Source organism: Eimeria tenella, genomic scaffold (genome assembly GCF_000499545.2).
Source record: "Eimeria tenella Houghton genomic scaffold, Eth_scaff2389, whole genome shotgun sequence".
NCBI classification, from domain to species: Eukaryota; Apicomplexa; class Conoidasida; order Eucoccidiorida; family Eimeriidae; genus Eimeria; species Eimeria tenella.
Window position 1 is genome coordinate 4,538 of NW_013542251.1, and position 425 is coordinate 4,962.

At 64.0% G+C, this 425-nt stretch overlaps 1 protein-coding gene across 1 annotated transcript in view; it reads right to left on the bottom strand.

The window, feature by feature from the left end:
* Positions 1-246, bottom strand: part of ETH_00039245 (mRNA capping enzyme, large subunit family, putative) — a gene marked incomplete at both ends in the record, with an annotated part of 3,398 nt that extends 3,152 nt beyond the window's left edge. The window contains one exon of the mRNA XM_013374918.1: positions 1-246. Coding sequence (XP_013230372.1) covers positions 1-246 — 246 coding nt within the window.
* Positions 247-425: the final 179 nt, after the last annotated feature.

Here is a 425-nt window from a genome sequence, read left to right on the forward strand (position 1 = left end):
TGTAGCTCGTCTCAGACAAAACTGACACCTGCAGGTGCCGCGAGGCCCGCGGGCGGTAAATCAGCTTCTTGCCCAGCAGCATCTGCTGCGAGACCTGCACCACCTGCTGCTGCTGCTGCTGCTGCTGCTGCTGCTGCTGCTGCTGGTGCTGCTGCTGCTGCTGCTGGTGCTGGAGCTGCTGGGAGTTGGCGAAGCTGTAGATGAGCACCCGCGAGTCCTCGAGGTCTTCGCCCGCGGGGTCGGCGCCTTCAAGAGCAGCAGCAGCAGCAGCAGCAGCAGCAGCAGCAGCAGCAGATGGGTCTAGCTGGAGAGTGTCCACAATCTGGTAGGACGAGGGGAGTTGTTTGGCGCCGTAGGCTTTGCGTTCGGCGCCGAGGAGCTGCTGCAGCAGCTGCTGCACCTGCTGCTGCTGCTGCTGCTGCTGC